The sequence below is a fragment of the Acartia tonsa genome, chromosome 10 (assembly GCF_053477335.1).
Source record: "Acartia tonsa isolate MP-2025a chromosome 10, ASM5347733v1, whole genome shotgun sequence".
NCBI classification, from domain to species: Eukaryota; Metazoa; Arthropoda; class Copepoda; order Calanoida; family Acartiidae; genus Acartia; species Acartia tonsa.
Genome location: NC_137269.1, coordinates 10,833,586 through 10,851,826, shown reverse-complemented (window position 1 = coordinate 10,851,826; position 18,241 = coordinate 10,833,586). Strand labels below are relative to the sequence as shown.

At 34.2% G+C, this 18,241-nt stretch overlaps 1 protein-coding gene and 1 long non-coding RNA gene across 2 annotated transcripts; both read right to left on the bottom strand.

Annotated features, from left to right (window-relative positions):
• Positions 1-4,092: 4,092 nt before the first annotated feature.
• Positions 4,093-5,376, bottom strand: LOC145329367 (uncharacterized). The gene is made up of 2 exons (XR_013882878.1): positions 5,036-5,376; positions 4,093-4,234 (listed from the first exon to the last, which is right to left on the bottom strand). It is a non-coding gene; the product is annotated as an uncharacterized LOC145329367 (long non-coding RNA).
• Positions 5,377-9,251: 3,875 nt separating this feature from the next.
• Positions 9,252-17,916, bottom strand: LOC145330431 (uncharacterized). Its single transcript, XM_080175066.1, has 3 exons — positions 17,780-17,916; positions 17,073-17,146; positions 9,252-16,271 (listed from the first exon to the last, which is right to left on the bottom strand). The coding sequence occupies exon 3, from the start codon at positions 15,996-15,998 to the stop codon at positions 9,252-9,254; it is 6,747 nt and encodes a 2,248-aa protein (XP_080031192.1). The 5' UTR covers positions 15,999-16,271; positions 17,073-17,146; positions 17,780-17,916.
• Between the last annotated feature and the right edge of the window lie 325 nt (positions 17,917-18,241).

The window sequence follows — 18,241 nt, the reverse complement described above, 5'->3', positions numbered from 1 at the left end:
TAGAAATACTTCGCTTATAACATTGTACCTTGTTGTCGTTATTTCAAATTTCAGACGAGAATTTCTTGCCAAAAAGTTAATAATTGAACATATGAACCTTCGGATATCTGGTAACAATTATAGACTAAAAGTCTTTATATAAAGGAATCATCATGAGTAGTTAGGTAATTTCGATAGGACAACTCTAATATACCTAAATGAATGCTTTTTAAAATTCAGACAACAATAATTTTGTTCTCTCTCTCAATAATCAACATATTCAAAAGTTAAAAAATTGTCATTTAAAAAAATTTACAAAATGCGGCTTTAAGATATGAAGAACATAAAGAAAGAGCAAATAGCATATCCTAAGCAAAAGAAAATATTGACTTGATTTCAATAATAAAATGTCAAATATTTAATTATTCACGAAACCTTTCATTTTAAAATAATTTAGATAAGAATTTTTAGTAGCGAAACTGCTCTATTTCTCATTTTTTGTCTATCTGTCTGAACAGAACAGATGTAAATATTAGCTTTTAATGGCTCTTAATATTTAACTATAACATACTTTGTCTGTGTGTTCATCCGTTGCTTTGTAAAGGTGTTAGAAGAAATTCTAAAGATGAAACCGCATATTGTCGGCTGCTATATTACAAGAAAGTCTAAACTTTCTCTTAAAAATTCCAATGGCCAATAATCATTATTTGAAAATGTTGTATATCAGTCCATCTGTATTGCCGATAAAGTTCTTTCCAGAAAATTAAGTTTCTTGGCTGTTGTTGAAGATAGGAGTCTAAATTGTTCTAACTTTCTAATTTTTTGAGGGTGCTTTTTTTGATTAGGTTAGGGTTTGAAATGCCCCTTATTAAACTGTAGCTTAAAATGCTCTTAATGCAAAAAAAAGAGACCTTATCTCCAAGCCCACTGAATAGTATTTTCTTTGTTTGTTAGTAGAGAAGTTACTTTATAATTAATTTTATCTGTCTGCCCGTCCATCTGTCCGTAACGCTAGAAGAGAAATGTGATTTTCCCTTAACAGTCGGGGGGGGGGGGGGGGGGGGTTGAACGCCCCCCCCCCCCCTCCGGTTTTTTTTATCTCATTGGCTGTGTGTGTAAGATAAAGAGTCCAAACTGAGTGACTTTTTAAGTATGGGTATGACACATAACTGAGAGTTGTATTTTTTGAATATCTCCATCCTGTAAAGGTTTAAGACAGACGGCTGAAATTTTGGTTAATGCTTCTTTTATTATTTGTCTTTCCGAATGTCTTCTCTGTTTCTAAAAATATGCTCTATAAGCAACTTTGTGTGTTTATATAACCATTATTTTAAGTTTCACTACTTATGGATGTCTTCATCATTGTTATGTTATTAATGAATTTAAAATGAAATGTTAGACAGCTCGACGCCAACATGAATTCATAATGAATATTGAGAACAAAAAATTGTATATTCTGAAAAAAAGACAAACACAGTTTTAAAAAATACATGGTTTGACTGTTTCCTTTTTTCATCAAAAAAACTTGTAAACCATAGAATCCCAACCTTTTATTTCTATAATTTCAATCATTTCTTTATAACCTTAGGTCAAGTTATGGTTGTATTGGGTCCTAGGTAGTCTCGCAAAGGCTATGGCACCGCAGGTATACATAGACCCCGCAGGGGTAATGCATAGAAAAAAATTAACCTTCATTGTATTTTTTTTCAAAATTAAGGGGGGAGGCTTTTATTGCTCGAAATGCATGTTGCGGTAAGCACCTTTTTTAAAGATGTGGCTCGACTGCTCATTGCTAAATTAATTAAAGATCAAAATAAATTCAAATGAAAACTATTTTTACCAATGCTTTTTTGTTGGGTACTTTTATTTTGATTAGTTGGTTCCTCGAACCCACACGCGCAGTGTCCAAACTTTTCAACAAACAAGTTTAATCTACCAAAGGAGTAATTTGTTTATCATAATTGGGGAAATAAAATCTTTGTTAGATTTAGATATTTTACAATTCTGTTTAATTTTACAACGATGGAGAAATTTTACATTTTTAAAAGAAATAATATCACATAGTAAAATAATAATAATATTAGATCTCCTAAACCTTTTATTGAATATGATATTGATTGATAATGATTTTGGCTGTATTAGCTATGAAATGTTAAATGAATGAAGAAATATGGTTAGGTTGCACAATTGCAGGGATAAACAAAATTAAAATTGTTTTTAAAATCTATAAAAGTAAGAAACAATCTCTTTTTTAAAGCTATACAATTTTTATTTTCCATAAATCTTGATAATTTATTTTAGTAGAAAAATGCTGTAGAATTCTTGAATTATTAGTAAATTTGATATTTAACATTTTAAGATTTGTTTAAATTTGAATAAGGTCTATCTGATAATACCTTGAGTAAAGTGAAGCCTTTAAATTTGCATTAGATTTCATAGTGGCATCTTTATAAACACAAGAAACTATTTAGCTATGTATCAATCTGTTTTTGCTTTAATGAGAATTTTTTTTCGTCAATTTTGGCTATTTTCTTTCAAATGAAATATGGTAATTCTTTGTGTAACTGACCTTTTAGCATCAATTTACGTATCCTTAAAATCCGTGCGACATTATGACTAATGATCATACACAAACATTCCAACATTTATACCCACGGTCCAAGGGATGGGTAAGTTGTATTAGTAATAGAAAGATGATGCAGCGATTTCAAACAAAACTACCCGGTTGAGGTCTTGTAACACCCCCCCCGGGCCCCCCCCCCTAATTTAAAAAAAGATAAGTAAAGTTTGGAGAATTTTTTTTACGCCTAGGGAGCCCTTACAATGCGGGACTATACCTGCGGTGCTCTAACTCTGCGGGGCTACCTAGTACCCAATATAACCTAAACTAACCTGACCTAAGGTAATGATCACAAACAGACAAAAACTTGCATCTGTTCTGAAGAATTTTTTTTGGGGGGGAGATGGTGGTATCATTACTCAAAGATATAAGATGAAATGCCTAAATACTTTACCAAAGATCTTTACCAAAAACAAAAAGGTCTTTGTATTTGGAAATCTTAAAACTTTTTTCTATATAACTTTCTGTTAATCCGTGATTATTATAATACATTAAATATTAAACCAAACAGGATTTTATTAAATACATGGATAATATTTTGTCATTTTTGGTCAACATTTGTGTTAGTATAGAATGTAGTATGGATTTTTATAGTTTGCACAGGGAGGGAGTGGTTATTGGACTTTAAATTACACTGGTGTCCAAAAATTTTTGAACAAGTTCTCTCCTCTTTTGTTTGCTTAAAACCAATTGGTTCCACTGAATATTTGCTTCATTCACTTTGTACATGTGACAAAATTAGTTTTATGTGCTTCGCTACTTATGACAGTAGTCATCCTTGTTTAGACGTATAGTAACTTTTTAAGTGATCTAATAGAATTATGAGACAAGAAGAATATTGTATAGTAAAACAATTTGTCGCTATTAAAAAAGAACTTTTAGATAGTTTTAAAAAAGAATTTATCATCGTTTATTCAGTATTAACTAAAACTATTTTATGAGATTTTTTTTGTAATTTAAATTATTTTTATACATTATAAAAAATATTGCACGTTACTTTATTATTATTATTTTTACTTTATATGAGAAAATTAAGACTACAATATTATCTTTATAAAAGATACCAAATAATTGTTTTTAAAACTGGTATAGCATATGTTAACTACCTGAGTATAAACTGTATCCCTTTTGTTTACAGAAGATACTTCTAAAAAATTAAATAGATTGTGCGTGGTATGTACTTTAAGATCTCTTCGGATACAGGGTTTTGATTTTATGAGAGGGTATTATTGCTTCAACACCTTAAAATATATAAAAAGACGAAATAAAAAAAAAATTGCATCGTATTCGTGACAATTAATTTCAAAATAAAAATTGCACTTATAAAAATGGAAAGGGAATATACTCGTATTTTATTATCTAAGTTTAATAGTATTTTTCCTATTTTTTTCAATTTTTTAAATGTATATGAATCTATAAAAAGTTAAGGAGTTGTTGTGTTTCTCGGTAAACACATAAAAAAATACGCTACGGTCTGATAGATCAACAAAGGATTTTTAAAAAATGTTAATGTTTATTACATTTGGCAATTTATGGAACAAAAAAAACACATTTCATAGGATATCATGAAGGCAATAACAGTGATCAGTAATTTCAGTTTGGAGTGGCAGGACAATTATGTAACGAGGTTCATAACTAAAAAAAAGGATAAATAAATACAACAAGTAAATAAATACAGTTTCATAGATATCGCGGTTGATGGCTTCCCGGTTTAATTAAAATTGCAGGGATTTAAGGATAAGCAAAGAAATGACTGGTTGACTTCATCCCAGTCAGGAATAAAGGGATAAGGAAAATGAATGACCAGTTGATTTCTTCCCAGTCAGGAATAGAGGGATAAGAGAAATAAATGACCAGTTGATTTCTTCCCAGTCAGAAATAAAGAGATAAGGAAAAGGAATGACCAGTTGATTTCTTCCCAGTCAGGAATAAAGGGATAAGGAAAATGAATGACCAGTTGATTTCTTCCCAGTCAGAAATAGAGAGATAAGAGAAATGAATGACCAGTTGATTTCTTCCCAGTCAGGAATAAAGTAATAGGAAAAAGGAATGACCAGTTGATTTCTTCCCAGTCAGGAATAGAGGGATAAGAGAGATGAATGACCAGTTGATTTCTTCCCAGTCAGGAATAAAGGAATAGGAAAAAGGAATGACCAGTTGATTTCTTCCCAGTCAGGAATAGAGGGATAAGAGAAAGGAATGACCGGTTGATTTCTTCCCAGTCAGGAGTAAAGAAATAGGGAAAAGGAATGACCAGTTGATTTCTTCCCAGTCAGGAATAAAGGGGTAAGGAAAAGGATAACAAGCATTTTTAGATAGATTAGATAGATTAAATTAATAATTTACACTACTGTGGTTGATTTTCTGGTCTCAGTTTACCTAATGTATTAGATTCGCTTTATGGAGGTTGCTTTATTTAGCATAGAATTGACCTACTTTGTAGTACCGCAGTCTCCATGTTGACCCAATGGACTGGTGTCTCCAGGACAGGACAGGCTGAGTCACAAATTCTAATAATAATATAGGTTAATTCTAGAATCTAATACTTTGAAGGAAACTAAATTTAAAGCTATATGGTCGTATCCCAGTATAGATTGACAGATAAAACCAGCCACTAGTCGTGTCCCTGTGACTATGATAGATTAAAATGGTAAACTAGTAAGCTTTCTAGAAACAATTAAACTGTCACTGGTCGAATCCCAGTGTATAATGGTAAATAGGATGACAATGCCGAAATCAATGGTTGAAATATTATTATTTGCAAAAAATGTCACTGGTCGTGTCCCAGTGTCTAAACAGAGAATAGAGTTGTGGCGCAACAAAATAAATATATGACAAACTACTTTTGTTTAAAAAATATTACTGGTCGTATCCCAGTGTTAATAGTAGAAGCGAACCGTGACTAAAAAATTACACGACAAACTAATTTTGTTTAAAAAAATATTACTGGTCGTATCCCAGTGTTAATAAAGAAATTTGGTGGCCAATAGTTTCTTAATATTTATCATTTGATGAACACAGTATGAAACAAAAATAAAGGTACTAAGAAAGAGGGGTAATCAGGCTCCACCAATAAAAATATCCCGGGAGAACTCGGCAGACCTGCTATTGGGTAGAAACTGTACACATTTTGGTATGAAAGGCCTTATTTTTTTAATTTCTTCCCAATAAAAAAGTCGGCTATAAATGGTCGAATTTCTTAATTAAAACCCATAGATCAATTCGTTTCAATAGTTTTCAAATTTAGTGAGAGATTGATGCTAGTAACACTACTCCTTAATTTATAATAGATTTTTTTAAAAATAGGGAAACAACTAAATAATAAAAAAAAACTCCCTTTCCATTTTTTATAAGTGCAATTTTAATTTTGAAATTAATTGTCACAAGTTTTTAGAGGATTCGCTAAAGAGGTGGATGAAAGTAACCCTAATATGAAAGATTGAAAAAATATGGCATATGATACTTGATTGTTTTTTCTTTTCTAGGTTTATATATGAACTGATATCTTCTAATATGAAAAAAAACTACAAGCCGATATAAACACTTCCTGAATAATTGAGCATTTATTTTTATTTTATATGTTGACGAGATCTTAAAAGACATACCATGCTCAACCCTATTTAATTTTCTTTAAATATCTTCTTTTAATTAAAGAATCTGGTTAGCGTACACTTATTCAAATATTACATATCAGTTCTTAATTAACAAATATTCAATTTCTTTTTTTTAAAGATAATGTTGGAATCTAAAATAATTTTCTCATATGCAGTGTAAAAAATAAATGTACAATATTATTTGTAATGGTTATAAATACTTTAATTACTAAAGAAATCTATTAAACTAGTTTTGGTTCTGAATAAACGTGCGGTGATTAAAACTTTTTAAAAGAATAAATGATTTTTAAAACTGTTTAAGTTTCTACCTTACCTGTTTTTTTATTCTTTTTTAACAAAAAGATTTTAGCTGATTCTAATAAGGTTTCAACTGTTACAATTTCTTAATAAAGAAACCATCTAATAGTTCCTTTTTCATTATGACCAAGTTCTTTACTATACATTAGTCTTCTTCTCTCATAATTCTATTGAAACAAATTATTATGACTAATTCCAAATCGTTGCACTAAACTTTAAACATAATTTCACTTAAGATATTATTAAATGTATATCAGTAAAATCACTATTTATAACTTTAATTTTAATTACCTTTGTTTACAATCAACGTTTCTGAACAGAAAGGCAATTTTGTACTGGCGATTCTGGCCTTTTATAGGGGTTTTGTTTTGAATTTAAAACTAGTTTTTTTTAAAAACCCTAATTTTCTTAAAATGTTCTTTAAATATCAATTTGGTATTTTAAGTGTATCTGTCGATAATTGTTTATGTAATTTGATCATTATTTATGTACTTTCAATGTTCGTATTTTATAATTTTCAATATCAGACGCCAACTCCAAGTGGGTCAGTCAGTCACACAACACTCCCGGCACAAATGGAAAATTATAAGGGAGAACTATACCTATCTGTTATCAACATGCCGTCTGATCGCTGGTGGTGGTCGGACTTTCCTGTGGTGCTTGTAGTTTACTGTTATGCCCACTTCTGCTAGGGTTTCTTGAAATAAGCGGACTTTCTGCCGCTTTCCAAACGCAAACCTGGGTAGGCCTGGATTCTGACCTTCTTTGTTGGAACGTTTCAACAGTCTGAGTGCTTCATGACTATTGTGTTTAATCCACTTCTTTAAGTTTTCTTCATCAGATAATTCTGGATACGCATTGGTCATAGCCTTCAGGGTGATATAGTCATCAGTTTCGGTGGGGAGGTACACCTCTGCTTCTTCAGGTATCTCAATTTCATCAACTGAGTCCAACAGTTCATCTATATTATTGACTGTAACCGATATGCTCTTCCCTTCTATACTGGGTCCTTTACCCCACTTCAGACCTTCAGTGTATTTCCCATATGTATCAAGGTCTAGGAGTGAGAATTCTAGCAAGCACCCCCTTTGAACTTCTTGTTGGTTAAAGAAATATGGTTCGTCTGTGGCTATATTTAAAATCTCATTGTCTGGGACCACGTAGGTAAAATTTACTTCTATTGCTGAGCTTATGATCCTGAGGGCATCTTGAATACAAAGATTTGAATACTCTCTGACTTCGCTGACATCAGGGAACATTTGTGGAATAAAGCAGATTTGAAAACCTAACATGCAGTTTCGAATTGCTACCAACTTATCCAACAAATACTGTTTTACAACAGGTGGTACATTATCCAGTGACCTATGGTAGCTTGAAAATTCTTCAACTGCTGTTGACTGACACATAACAGCTCCTGTTAAGTAGAAGTTTATCAGGGGTATAGAAATATCCTTAGCAGCCCAGAGACCTGATTCCTGCCACAATTCTTCAATGTTGATAGTTCTTGGTGGTTTTATCTCCACACCTACCATATGTTGTATGTAGTTCCACACTTCAACTATGTCAACAGTTATTTCCTGACCACACAGGATAAAAACAATGTTATCTAGTTGATCAGCAAGTTCTCTAGGCAGCTCAGCACCTGCAAGTCTCTCAAAGCTATCTGAGTTATTTCTAGATAAGTTTAATTCCAATGGTAACATTATCTCCAACACTAGATGGTGGCCATCACCCATCAGAATCTTTGAAATCATCCTACCATTGTTACTTCCAACTCCCATGCCAGGTACTTTACAAACAATGGTTGGGATGGTGGTTGATACTAAACAATTGTAATGTTGTCTTTGAAGTTGGGACCATCTTGCAAAAAATCTTGCAATCATGTCCCCATGATCCTTGGATGGTCTTGACATATCAATTCTTGTGATTTCTGGTGTACAGTCACTTTCTACTTGTCTAGTAGCTACTATCTTTTCAGCTACATCTCCAATTATCTCCACCCATTCCCCAGCATTCTTATCTTCCAAGACCTGCTCAAGTAGTGTTTTTTTATTAATTAGATTTTCTTCAACAAAGTTTCTATAAGAATTTGGGGCAAATACCCCATCCTCAAAACATTCAAAGAATGTAGTGGCACAGGATAAATGTTGTACTCCATTGTGGTTGTCCATGCAGCAATGAAGGTTCTTCAGTACTCCAGTTGACAGCTGAAGATCTTCTTGATAAACAAGTGCTTTTCTTTTACCTAGAAATTTACAAATATTATGCTTGGCTGGTAGCTGGTATGTATTTATTAACTTTATATTAATCAAAGCACTACTTTTACTAGCTGGGTGCTACAATACAATACTCTAATACATTTTGCCTGAAATAAGGAAATGTACCAATCTAGTCGTATCCTAGATACAGTACAAGCTGGTTGTATCCCAGGTTTAAAGACAAACTGGTTGTATCCCAGATACAGTACAGCCTGGTTGTATCCCAGATAAGACATGGATTGGTAGTTTCCCACATTTCCAGATTGGTAGTATCCCAATTATCTGAAAAAATATAAGGTTATGTTTGGTCGTTTCCCAAAAAACACAAACTCCTAACAAATTTATAAACTGTATACATATTCTGGTTGTGTCCCAGATAATAATGATTATAACTGTTGCTTAGTTATATTCCACTTACTTTCTAAATACAATATGTCTTTATGTACAATTCTGGTTGGTTCCCAGAAGATCTAAGGCTTAGAGTTATGGTTTCTCATGCTTGAGTTGAGCTGTAACTGCTCTGAAATGAGCTGTTGTGTTGAAGTCAATATCATCCTCTTTCCATATGGGTACACAATTCCTTGGATTCCTGTATACCTCTCTGTTATTCTTTTCATTGGCATTACGATATGATACTCTTATCTTGGATGCTTTTCCATCCACATTGACTTCAGCTACTCTGCCATACTTCCACCTATCATACTTGATACCTTCTCCCTCCAGAAACAATACTACATCATTGACTTTGATTTGATCAGAAGACTTCCATTTGTTAGGTGATGGAATTAGTCTATGCATGATTCCAATGAGTAACTTGTAGTATTCTGTGAGAGAGACTTTAACCTTCTCCATGTGTCTACTAGGAAGTTTTTCTAGTAACACTGTTCCGTCTAAAGCTCTGTTGCTATTGTGACCTAATATGCAAAGAAAAGGAGTTATGAGATCATATTCATGGTTAATAACTCCTCTGTCATCATTTCCTCTGGTGATTGGGATTGAATTCAAGACTGAGGATATGTGTGCAAATACGGTTTCCCAACCCAGTAGGCTATGTTTGAATTTCAGTATTGATTTGAGGGAGTCTCTGACACTAGCAATACGACTCTCTACCCGCCCATGCTCGTTGTGGGCTTTAGGGTTGCAGGTGTCAAGGATTATCCTTTGTTGTGTCCAAAGTCTAGCTTGTAAATCACGAAACTCTATCTGAAGATCCTTCAGTTTCAAAAGTTGAGCTCCTTCATCAGGTAGTAGGTATTTAGGATAAGCGTACCTTGATGAATGTCTAGTTAATGCTTGAATGACGCTTGCTGTATCATATCTTTCTAGGACATATAAAGCTACTGCCTGTGTTAGGCAGCATACAAGTATCAGTACATGGCACTCACATGTAGATCTAACATTGATATCGTAGGCTTTGAATTTAGAGATTATGTCAACCTGGCTGGCATAAAATGGTGGTGCTAGTGTGTAGGTAAACCTGCTTTGATCTTGGACTCTCAATCTGTAGGATTTTAACAGTTTTAATCTGCACATGGTGCACTCGTTTCTTATTCTTCTTACTACTGGTCTCATCTTCTCAACATACAGTAACCTGTACATGCTGCTGATTAAACGCTCCACTCCACAGTGTGATAGGGCTACATGTAGATATATGATAAGAGAATAAACAATAGGGTTTGTTATCAATCCAACTGGATTCAGATAACGTAATTCCTGATAGAATGGAGTTATTCTGTTATTCAAATCATCAACTGTCTCAATGTGGTCTAGTGTACTTAATCGACCACCTGAATACAATATTCCATTGTGTTCAATATAAGATTCTGTTTTAGATTTAGTACATGTTGACTTTACATCTCTTGTTAGATTGGTGTGGATCCAATTCCAGGTAATCCAATTGTCCATTGGAGATGTTGTAACTTGTCCTGTTTGTTCTGGTATCTTCAAATGGTTTGTAATATCAGCTTCTATTTCTTGAAAGGCTGGAGAATCAAAAGTTTCTTTGGACAAGAAACAATATTTACAGTTTTCGTCATATTCTGCTTGTTTGACTCGTTTGTGGATCCTATGTTTGACTTTACTGACAAACTTTAACACCAGCATGAGCCTGTTGAAAGCCCTTGGAAATCCAAGTTTGATGAAGTCAATGAAATGAACTGCTGGTTCTTTCACAATGTGGTTTATCTTGATCTGTGGATCTATAACTGTTTCTTTCTCAATGATCTCCCTTTCTTCCTTGTTAAGGCTGTCACAAATTTCATTATAAGTTCTGATTGGGGCTTTATCAAGGTCTTCCCTCATCCAAGGGTAGCCACTGAACCAGAATGAGTCTTCTTTGAAATCATCCAGATTTACTTCACCCTTAGTTGCTAAGTCGCTGGGGTTCAGGTTGCCGGGTATATGTCTCCAACATGATGAGTCAACAAGTCTTGAGCATTGTCTTACTCTATTGAAACAAAACTGTTTTAAGATTTTTTCGGTGTTGCAGAGCCAGCTGATTGCTATGGTTGAATCACTGCAAATGATATAGTTCTTTATTCTGTCTTTGCAGGTTTTCAGTATAGTATGCATTGTTTCAGCTGCAAGCACCATTCCAGACAATTCGTTCCTGGGAACTGTCTGTTCTGAGCTCCTAGATTTGGCTGTTAGTAGTGCGCATGAATAACTTCCATCTCTTAATTTGAATCTTGCATAAATTGCAGTAGCACACATTCGTGCAGAAGCATCACAAGTTGCTATTAATTCCATAGAGTTTGGATCAATTGCATTGGCAGGAACTACTGATCTTCTAATGGGAATTTCTCTGGCTTTGATCATTAAGCAGAAATTTCGTTTCCACATTTCAGCTAAAGCTTCTGATATCTTGTCATCCCAATCATAGCATTGCAGTTCCTTTAAATCTAGTTTAAATTTCACCTTGAGTGGTTCTAAACAACCAAGAGTTTCCCAGAATTCTGCTGTCTTGCCTAACGTGATTCTCCTTGTGATCTTCTCTGGGATAATTTTATCAAGATCATCCTCATTCTTGATCTCTGTCTCATTGGGTGTTCTATATCCTCTTATCTTAGGGTTGAAATTGATTTCACCAGTGCCTAGCTTTAGCTGGTCTTGTTTGCTTAACCATCGATTACCAGCTAGACCAACTTCAATACCATCTGAAGAAGCTTTTTCAGAAGGATCATCTCCAGATCTAGTCATGCATTTGACTTCAAAACCTCCCTGGGGTAGCACTCTCTGAATAGATTCTATGGTAGCATTCACTTCATTCATATCATTCTTCCCAGAAAAGCCATCGTCCATGTATAAATATCTTGTCAATGCTTCATGGGCTAAAGGTTCTTTCTCTCTGTATTGTTCTGCTAAGTGTCTTACAGCAAACATTGCTATGTTTCCAGCACTTATAATTCCATAGATAAGTGTCAAGAAGCACCATAACTCTATCGGATCATTTGGTCCCAAATTGGGTGACATGTAATACAGAGAGAATGGTAACATGTGGTCTTCAAGGCGTACACTATTGTACATCTTGCTTATGTCAAATGCATATGTGTGGATATACGTTCTGAAGTTAACCAACATAGCATATAGATTTGCTAAGTTGTTGCTTCCTTTTGCACATAATTCATTGAAATGCGTTATGCTGGGATCAGTAACAATCCTACAAGGGGTAGATACACTGTCCTGTTTCCAAACAGTGCGCCACGGGAAAAAGTGGTGGACTGGTGATTTGTTTATCAACTCTTGCTGCTTCTGGCTCAGTTCTGTTACTTTCTTCACAAAACCTTTGTCTACAAGTTCTTGATGGAATTTTATTGCTCCTTCTCTGTACACCAAAGGTTTCTTTGTTTGTTGCTTGAAGATTGCCATAGCTTGCGATTGGTTAGAATCTTTGCCCCAGAATTTCCTTAATGTTGATATGGGGTCATGGATCCAGGGGTATGAACAATACATTTTCTTACCATCTTTGTCCCATCTGACAGAATTCTCAATTAATTTATCTTCTTCCTCCTCTTGAACACTCAACATCTTAGTTTTATCAGCTGATAGGCACACACTGCAAGATTGGCACTTGGAACAGCGGTAAGTGTAGGTTAACAGTTCATCATCTTCTTCCATTTTCTTAAGATATTTAATGGGTTTTCTTATCTTGTTGATACTGACATCAGGATTCAATAGGACATGTACTTGTTCATTTGCATCTACAATGCCCTCAGCTACTGCACAATTGCTGCAGATGTACAATACACTATGATTATACTTGCTTGCAGTGTCATGATGTGCTTCTATGTGTACTGTGTTGATACTTTCACGATCAATTCTCTCAATAGGAGTCGCATTAATTTCACTATCGCAATCTGTAATTTTTCCTTTGTAATTGAAATATGGTTCTGCACATATCAATTGATCATCTTTGGCTCGGAAATTGAAACCTGAGCTGACTACTAGACTATGTTGATAGGAATTGTAAAGCTCTGTAAATAGAATAGTCATGCGATGAAAGTTACCCTCATTTGCCTTTGTAAAGATTCTGTGAGGTCCACCATAAACTATGGTTGAGTTGTACTTATCCGTGATTTTACCTCTATACACCCCAAGTCCATCTGGTAGTTCCATTATCTTTTCAGGGAATATTTCTGTTGATCCTATACCGATCAACATTTTAGTGGTCATTCCGCCAATCTTTGGTGGTAGAGTCTCATTACTGAATGAAGGGTAACTCCTTAATTCATCGTTTATTTCACATATCTCGTACTCAGGTATGTGTTGTGTAATTTGTTTAAGGCCAAGTACTGTTTTGTTTACAAACTTTCCATTTGTTAAGGGACCAATTATACATCTAAATACTCCATATCCAGTTGGAATAGTTGCTCCTCCTGCAACAGCGATATTTTGATTGCTTGGGTCTATGCACTTGAAACCTACTAACTCAGCAAATTCACCCTCAATTGCTTCGCCATTACTTCCTGAATCAAACATGGTAAGGCAGTCTTCGCCTCCAATGCTTAACATTTGAAATAAGTAAATTGATGAGTCTGACCTACTTTCCATCAGTTCTCCACACTCTTTAACTGGATGAACTTCACCAGTCGTTACATTGTAAGCATGTTCATCCAAGTAGTTGTTATCTGCTTTCATGTGGTTGACTACCACATGTGATATTTGAATATTGGATCCTTTCTCGTAACCGTATAAGTAATCTAAGCTTCCTTTTATTTGGTCTAAGTTAGATTTGTGGTCTGGGCAGACAAGTATGTTTCTAAGGGGTTTTATGTCCTTCTGTTGACAGTCTTGGCATATCAGAGCTTTGGGTACAAGTTTTATGTTACAGCATTCTGGTCTGTTCCTGCCACACCAATCTCCAAGGCACGTTGGACAAATCTTTAAGTTTGTTATTTTCTCCAGTCTCAGTTTTGGTGTTGCAGATAAGAAGTCTTTGCATTTCCCTACTGGATGTCCCTTGAAATCTGTAATAAAATCATGCATTGGACATTTAACTAGTACTTTCCTTGCTTCAAACTTTCTTCCTGTCTTTGGAACTTCTTTCTTCTTAAATCCTTCTTCATACTTGTTTCCAGTGTCAACATTATGAACTGCAATCTTCTTTCCTCTCTCATCTTTGCTAGTATCATGTTTAGTATTAGAACTACCATGTTCTAATAGGAACGTTTCTAAGTCGGTAAGCTCACATGATATGTATGTTTTAAACATTTCAAATTCTTCTTTTTCACTGAGCTTTAGATTTTTCTTTCTTTCTTCTTTGTTTTTTATCTTTATAAACGCTCTCTTGTGAAAATCTGGTAAACAATGTGCTAGTGATTGTAAGAAAGAAAGGTTGTAGATTTCATTGTCAAGATCTTGGACTTTGTCCCCATGTTTCTTAATTAGGGCTTCTAGATTCAGTAGGACATGTTGAAAGGATCTAAAGTAATGGATTTGGCTCTCCAAGTCCCTAAAATTGTATTTTAATTCAGCTATCTGTTTCTTTTTGTTTTCTATTATTCTTCGTGAGTTTCCATATTTGGTTACTAAGAAGTCAATCAAACCATGGTAGTCTTCTGACAAATAATAATGTTCTACTTCCTTAGCTACTTCTTGGCTAAGGTAGTTCTTGTACAGTGCAGATAATTTTGTGGATGTTCTTGCTGAACTTAGGTGCCTATTAAAGTCTTCAAGAAACATATAGATATCAGAGTCAGATTTCCATCCCATAAATCTTTCCAATTTTATAGGTTCTATGTTATTTCTGGAGTCATCTGTTATATCTAATCTGGCTTCTTGAATAGCTTCATGACAATTTTGTATCCATATAACTGATTTTCCAATGTATTCTAACATTTTGTTGCATAATTCTTCATATTCGCATTGGTTGATATGTGTGTCGAATAATTTTGATAGTTCATTCTTGGCTTGTTCAATCTTTGGTAAGTCTGTAGCTTTCACTGATCTTAATCTGTCCTCACCTACATTAAGCTGTTTAGTAGAAACTGCTTCTATCACACTGTTAAGCATTTCCACTCTTTTCCGCAACATAGTCACTTGACTCTTCTCTATTGGTGTTGTCTCTGTAACGTTTATTGGAGTAGATGTATTGATTTTATTTACTCTTTCTCTATCTACTGTTTGGGTAGTCTTTGGGCATCCAATCTGATTTTCAGCTGTCACTACTCCTGATTCACCATTCACTTTACTTATTGGTGTTATCCCGGTAACTGCGTCATTCTTAGTGGTCTGCTCCTTGGATATTTGTTTCTCAAGTACCTCCACAATCTCTTGCAGGTCAGTAATCAATTCATCAGCTTCCTCTTTTGCTTCTTCAAAAGCTTGTTCTTCACAGTGTGTAACAAGAATGTCAAGGTACTCCATTTGATCCTTGATCTTGTTCACATATCTGATTATCTCCGCCTTTGCTATCATGATTGCTTCAGTTTCCAAGAACTTCCTCCGGTAGATATTCAATTTGGCAGCTCTGTTCTTGATTTTTCGTTTTAACTGATCTTCATTGAGACCAGTAAAGTCTGCTTCATCCGCAGTTGTAAGCATTGAAGTGTTGGGGTCTTTATCCCTATCCATTGGGGATTGAAATTCTTCCTCGTCCTCCATTTCTTCGCTACCTGTGCCCCTTCTTTGTGGTTTGCCTGTTCTTGTTTTGTCCTTATTGGTTTCAGCTAATTTGGCCTGAATTTGCCAGTTATAGTTTATCCTTGGTAAGTCTCTTAATGGTCTACTCATTAAGATTGTTCACTGTATCACTTTGTTGTTTAAATCAATGTTAATGCTATCAGTTTCTACAAATTATGAATGTTGTGTTTCTCGGTAAACACATAAAAAAATACGCTACGGTCTGATAGATCAACAAAGGATTTTTAAAAAATGTTAATGTTTATTACATTTGGCAATTTATGGAACAAAAAAAACACATTTCATAGGATATCATGAAGGCAATAACAGTGATCAGTAATTTCAGTTTGGAGTGGCAGGACAATTATGTAACGAGGTTCATAACTAAAAAAAAGGATAAATAAATACAACAAGTAAATAAATACAGTTTCATAGATATCGCGGTTGATGGCTTCCCGGTTTAATTAAAATTGCAGGGATTTAAGGATAAGCAAAGAAATGACTGGTTGACTTCATCCCAGTCAGGAATAAAGGGATAAGGAAAATGAATGACCAGTTGATTTCTTCCCAGTCAGGAATAGAGGGATAAGCGAAATAAATGACCAGTTGATTTCTTCCCAGTCAGAAATAAAGAGATAAGGAAAAGGAATGACCAGTTGATTTCTTCCCAGTCAGGAATAAAGGGATAAGGAAAATGAATGACCAGTTGATTTCTTCCCAGTCAGAAATAGAGAGATAAGAGAAATGAATGACCAGTTGATTTCTTCCCAGTCAGGAATAAAGTAATAGGAAAAAGGAATGACCAGTTGATTTCTTTCCAGTCAGGAATAGAGGGATAAGAGAGATGAATGACCAGTTGATTTCTTCCCAGTCAGGAATAAAGGAATAGGAAAAAGGAATGACCAGTTGATTTCTTCCCAGTCAGGAATAGAGGGATAAGAGAAAGGAATGACCGGTTGATTTCTTCCCAGTCAGGAGTAAAGAAATAGGGAAAAGGAATGACCAGTTGATTTCTTCCCAGTCAGGAATAAAGGGGTAAGGAAAAGGATAACAAGCATTTTTAGATAGATTAGATAGATTAAATTAATAATTTACACTACTGTGGTTGATTTTCTGGTCTCAGTTTACCTAATGTATTAGATTCGCTTTATGGAGGTTGCTTTATTTAGCATAGAATTGACCTACTTTGTAGTACCGCAGTCTCCATGTTGACCCAATGGACTGGTGTCTCCAGGACAGGACAGGCTGAGTCACAAATTCTAATAATAATATAGGTTAATTCTAGAATCTAATACTTTGAAGGAAACTAAATTTAAAGCTATATGGTCGTATCCCAGTATAGATTGACAGATAAAACCAGCCACTAGTTGTGTCCCTGTGACTATGATAGATTAAAATGGTAAACTAGTAAGCTTTCTAGAAACAATTAAACTGTCACTGGTCGAATCCCAGTGTATAATGGTAAATAGGATGACAATGCCGAAATCAATGGTTGAAATATTATTATTTGCAAAAAATGTCACTGGTCGTGTCCCAGTGTCTAAACAGAGAATAGAGTTGTGGCGCAACAAAATAAATATATGACAAACTACTTTTGTTTAAAAAATATTACTGGTCGTATCCCAGTGTTAATAGTAGAAGCGAACCGTGACTAAAAAATTACACGACAAACTAATTTTGTTTAAAAAAATATTACTGGTCGTATCCCAGTGTTAATAAAGAAATTTGGTGGCCAATAGTTTCTTAATATTTATCATTTGATGAACACAGTATGAAACAAATTATTATGACTAATTCCAAATCGTTGCACTAAACTTTAAACATAATTTCACTTAAGATATTATTAAATGTATATCAGTAAAATCACTATTTATAACTTTAATTTTAATTACCTTTGTTTACAATCAACGTTTCTGAACAGAAAGGCAATTTTGTACTGGCGATTCTGGCCTTTTATAGGGGTTTTGTTTTGAATTTAAAACTAGTTTTTTTTAAAAACCCTAATTTTCTTAAAATGTTCTTTAAATATCAATTTGGTATTTTAAGTGTATCTGTCGATAATTGTTTATGTAATTTGATCATTATTTATGTACTTTCAATGTTCGTATTTTATAATTTTCAATATCAGACGCCAACTCCAAGTGGGTCAGTCAGTCACACAACAGGAGTATTGTTAGTAACACCCGTCCGAACGAAATTTGAAAGCTATGGAAACTAATTGATCTATGGGTTTTAATTAAGAAATTTGACCGTTTATAGCCGACTTTTTTATTGGGAAGAAATGAAAAAAATAAGGCCTTTCATACCAAAATGTGTACAGTTTCTACCCAATAGCAGGTCGGCCGAGTTCTCCC

Coding starts and splice junctions, on each gene's coding strand:
- LOC145330431 (XM_080175066.1), bottom strand. CDS start 15,998: ATGAGTAGACCATTAAGAGACTTACCAAGGATAAACTATAACTGGCAA.